This window comes from Oncorhynchus nerka, unplaced genomic scaffold (assembly GCF_034236695.1).
Source record: "Oncorhynchus nerka isolate Pitt River unplaced genomic scaffold, Oner_Uvic_2.0 unplaced_scaffold_8452, whole genome shotgun sequence".
NCBI classification, from domain to species: domain Eukaryota; kingdom Metazoa; phylum Chordata; class Actinopteri; order Salmoniformes; family Salmonidae; genus Oncorhynchus; species Oncorhynchus nerka.
The window spans coordinates 593-5,294 of NW_027032869.1; the positions used below are offsets into that span (position 1 = coordinate 593).

Genomic DNA, 4,702 nt, shown 5'->3' on the forward strand with positions numbered 1-4,702 from the left:
CTGTCAATAGTATAGATGTAGAACTGTTGTTACTGTGAGTGACCTGTCAATAGTATAGATGTAGAACTGTTGTTACTGTGAGTGACCTGTCAATAGTATAGATGTAGAACTGTTGTTACTGTGAGTGACCTGTCAATAGTATAGATGTAGGTCTGTTGTTACTGTGAGTGACCTGTCAATAGTATAGATGTAAGCCTGTTGTTACTGTGAGTGGCCTGTCAATAGTATAGATGTAGAACTGTTGTTACTGTGAGTGACCTGTCAATAGTATATATGTAGAACTGTTGTTACTGTGAGTGACCTGTCAATAGTATAGATGTAGTACTGTTGTTACTGTGAGTGACCTGTCAGTAGTATAGATGTAGTACTGTTGTTACTATGAGTGACCTGTCAGTTGTATAGATGTAGTACTGTTGCTACTGTGAGTGACCTGTCAATAGTATAGATGTAGAACTGTTGTTACTGTGAGTGACCTGTCAATAGTATAGATGTAGAACTGTTGTTACTGTGAGTGACCTGTCAATAGTATAGATGTAGAACTGTTGTTACTGTGAGTGACCTGTCAATAGTATAGATGTAGAACTGTTGTTACTGTGAGTGACCTGTCAATAGTATAGATGTAGGTCTGTTGTTACTGTGAGTGACCTGTCAATAGTATAGATGTAAGCCTGTTGTTACTGTGAGTGACCTGTCAATAGTATAGATGTAGAACTGTTGTTACTGTGAGTGACCTGTCAATAGTATAGATGTAGAACTGTTGTTACTGTGAGTGACCTGTCAATAGTATAGATGTAAGCCTGTTGTTACTGTGAGTGACCTGTCAATAGTATATATGTAGAACTGTTGTTATTGTGAGTGACCTGTCAATAGTATAGATGTAAGCCTGTTGTTACTGTGAGTGACCTGTCAATAGTATAGATGTAAGCCTGTTGTTACTGTGAGTGACCTGTCAATAGTATAGATGTAGAACTGTTGTTACTGTGAGTGACCTGTCAATAGTATAGATGTAAGCCTGTTGTTACTGTGAGTGACCTGTCAGTAGTATAGATGTAGTACTGTTGTTACTGTGAGTGACCTGTCAATAGTATAGATGTAAGCCTGTTGTTACTGTGAGTGACCTGTCAATAGCATAGATGTAGAACTGTTGTTACTGTGAGTGCAAACCACATAGACTGGGTCCAATCAGAGGATAATATATTTTATTTTTTAATTGTTCAATCAAATACACCGTATGGTAGTCTGAGGATACATATGTTAATGATATTGTGGAAGGTGGGTTACATTCATAATCAGTTCCAGTTAGTCCTATGGGTCTATGATTTGTACCTGTATCATCATCAGTAAATTAAAAGCTTTCCCTGAGGTGTATCCTTGGGTGGCATTCTTCAGAAGCCAGCTGTTCATACACACGCCTTGCCTGAAGCAGGTACACACCATAGAGAATGATAGAGACAACAGACACCCTCCAGGGGGCAGTAAATCCCCAACCTTGTCTTTAGACCTGTTCAGACAACACCCTCCAGGGGGCAGTATATCACCAACCTTGTCTTTATACCTGTTCAGACAACACCCTCCAGGGGGCAGTAAAATCACCAACCTTGTCTTTATACCTGTTCAGACAACACCCTCCAGGGGGCAGTATATCACCAACCTTGTCTTTATACCTGTTCACACAACACCCTCCAGGGGGCAGTATATCACCAACCTTGTCTTTATACCTGTTCAGACAACACCCTCCAGGGGGCAGTAAATCACCAACCTTGTCTTTATACCTGTTCAGACAACACCCTCCAGGGAGCAGTATATCACCAACCTTGTCTTTATACCTGTTCAGACAACACCCTCCAGGGGCAGTAAATCACCAACCTTGTCTTTATACCTGTTCAGACAACACCCTCCAGGGGCAGTAAATCACCAACCTTGTCTTTATACCTGTTCAGACAACACCCTCCAGGGGCAGTAAATCACCAACCGTGTCTTTATACCTGTTCAGACAACACCTTCCAAGTGGAAGAATGCACACTTTTAGTTTGTATACTAACTACAGTGATTATGACAGTCCATCACAACCTAATAATAATAATAATAATAATAATTTATTAAAACTTCTATAGAGCTTTTCATTATATATATAATATATATCTCTCAACATACAGAAGGGGTGGGCAGCATTAAATCTCATCAACTGGTGTTTTCCATTTATTAGAAAATTGGAAAATGTTCTTTGCAGGAAAAGTGTCCTACACAAAGAAATAGATATAGGACTCATCTTTAATGTGTGGATTATTTGATGGAATATAAGTTCCGTAAGGCTTAGGTTGTTACGAGTGTACTGATATAAGAGGGACATGTGACATCCAGATAACTTTGAGAAGAAAAAACACATTATATTGAAGTTGTGCCTGTTATTCACACACGAATCTGCCCTCTCATTGTCTAGAATGGTCCTACCTGATCTTGCCTCCCCCCACTGCCTTTAACACATCTATTTTCATTGTTAGATCGGCCACTTTAAATTCTGGTCAATATAATGGATAGTCTGTGCTACAACCCATAGGAATCCCCACCCACTTGACTACTTTAAAATGGCAGAAGAATGGTGGAAGCCTTCAATGGTGCTGCCCATACTAAAACAGCCTTTTGGCCACTAAAGGTCTCTGTCAATCTCTATGGTAATACCTCATAACAGACGCTCCTCATTGGTTGTTTTAAAGTTATTCAACGTCGGAGGTTTCCGTTTCCTGTACGGTTGCTAAGTAACACTTCCTGTGCGTTGAATGTGTAGAAAAGTAAATAACGGCTAAACATGGTGCACTAATTGGGATTATTGGTAAATCGGAAATCGTTTTTCGCGTGAAAATAGTCTTACCTTTGAGAACTGTAGATTTAGCGGCAAAATCATGACACTGACAACAATTAAAGACGGCGAATACACCGCCACTGTCTACAAAATGGTGAGAAGTTGGTCGCTTGCATAGCTAACGTTACATACCATGGATACTAACGCTAGCCATGATAGCAAGCTAGCTGATAATGAAACTGGTTATTTTAACTTGTGGTATTTTATCAAGTTATCATGTTGATTATTAGCGAATTCCAGCTAGCTAACGTCACAATACGAATTTCACAAATTGGGGCTATAGCAAGCTAGCTTACTTTGATTAAGCTAGCCTGACAGACCCTTCAATTTCAAGGCTCATGCTATAGCCTAACGCTAGCTAACGAACTAAGTGTGACAACATAGCTAGCTAGATAGCTAATGTATTATTTTATAACGAGCTGCTAACTCTGTTCTCCTATAGATCAAAGATGGGCGGTATGGAGAGGCTATCCACATCCTCAGCAATGAACTGCAGAAACAGATGAAGGTAGTGAGTGTGTGTGTGTGTGTGTGCTCCCAGATCTGTTGTCTCCTTCTATAGCCTGGTCCCAGGTCTGTCGTCTCCTTCTATAGCCTGGTCCCAGGTCTGTCGTCTCCTTCTATAGCCTGCTCCCAGATCAGTTTGTGCTATTGCCAACTCCATTGCTGTCACCGGCAAGCCAATGTTTAGCTTGCTAATGAGTGACTTGTCATGATAGCTTGTCATGATAGCACAAACAGACTGTCCCTCAGACTATTTCATTGGACAATACATCTAGGGCTCGATTCAATCCGTATCGGCAAAGTTCATCGCTATAGCATTCTTGAAATTTTAAAGGTCATTTTCGATTACCTATAGACAATATATGCAGCGTTTACCGTGACTGCAGTCTCATGGAATGCGGGAACATTACCTTTAAATGTCAATCGCCATATAGTGCTGAACTTGGGCGATATGGATTGAATGGATCCCGTAATCTTCTCATTCTCCTCCTCCTCTACCTTCTCCTCCTCCTCCCAGTCACGGGCAGCCCTGTCTCTGCTAGGCTACTGCTACTACCACATGCAGGACTTCACCAACGCAGCAGAGTGCTATGAGCAGCTGACCCAGCTACACCCCGAGGTGGAGGAGTACAGGCTGTATTACGCCCAGTCTCTGTACGGGGCCTGTGCCTACCCGAGGCCATGAAGGCTACCTTTCTATTGGACAACCCTACCAGCCACACCAAGGTACACTTCATACATGAAGTTATAATACCAAGGTAGGAAGTAGAATCAGTGCTTCATTTGAGCCGGATCCTGCCACAACAGGACACAGAACCTCTCAGTTTTGGACTGTTTTGTTCCGGAACCTATTTACCAGGATCCGGAACCTCTCCTGCCCCACCAGGTAGAGTTATAATGTTTACTACCAGGCAGAGTTATAATGTTTACTACCAGGTAGAGTTATAATGTTTACTAACAGGTAGAGTTATAATGGTTACTACCAGGTAGAGTTATAATGTTTACTACCAGGTAGAGTTATTATGTTTACTACCAGGTAGAGTTATAATGTTTACTACCAGGTAGAGTTATAATGTTTACTACCAGGTAGAGTTATAATGTTTACTACCAGGTAGAGTTATAATGTTTACTACCAGGTATGAGTTATAATGTTTACTACCAGGTAGAGTTATAATGTTTACTACCAGGTAGAGTTATAATGTGTTACTACCAGGTAGAGTTATAATGGTTACTACCAGGTAGAGTTATAATGTTTTACTACCAGGTAGAGTTATAATGTTTACTACCAGGTAGAGTTATAATGTTTACTACCAGGTAGAGTTATAATGTTTACTACCA

At 40.7% G+C, this 4,702-nt stretch overlaps 1 protein-coding gene across 1 annotated transcript; it reads left to right on the forward strand.

Moving 5' to 3' along the window:
- The first annotated feature begins 2,751 nt into the window (after positions 1-2,751).
- On the forward strand, positions 2,752-4,049 carry LOC135565997 (intraflagellar transport protein 70A-like). The gene is made up of 3 exons (XM_065013940.1): positions 2,752-2,954; positions 3,303-3,368; positions 3,882-4,049. Exons 1-3 carry the CDS (start codon positions 2,901-2,903, stop codon positions 4,047-4,049), a joined length of 288 nt encoding a protein of 95 aa, XP_064870012.1. The 5' UTR covers positions 2,752-2,900.
- Positions 4,050-4,702: the final 653 nt, after the last annotated feature.

Excerpts from the sequence above, each read along its gene's own strand:
- LOC135565997 (XM_065013940.1), top strand. The coding sequence starts at position 2,901 with ATGACACTGACAACAATTAAAGACGGCGAATACACCGCCACTGTCTAC. Across the intron at positions 2,955-3,302 it reads CCGCCACTGTCTACAAAATG|ATCAAAGATGGGCGGTATGG; the intron begins GTGAGAAGTTGG and ends GTTCTCCTATAG. Across the intron at positions 3,369-3,881 it reads AACTGCAGAAACAGATGAAG|TCACGGGCAGCCCTGTCTCT; the intron begins GTAGTGAGTGTG and ends TCCTCCTCCCAG.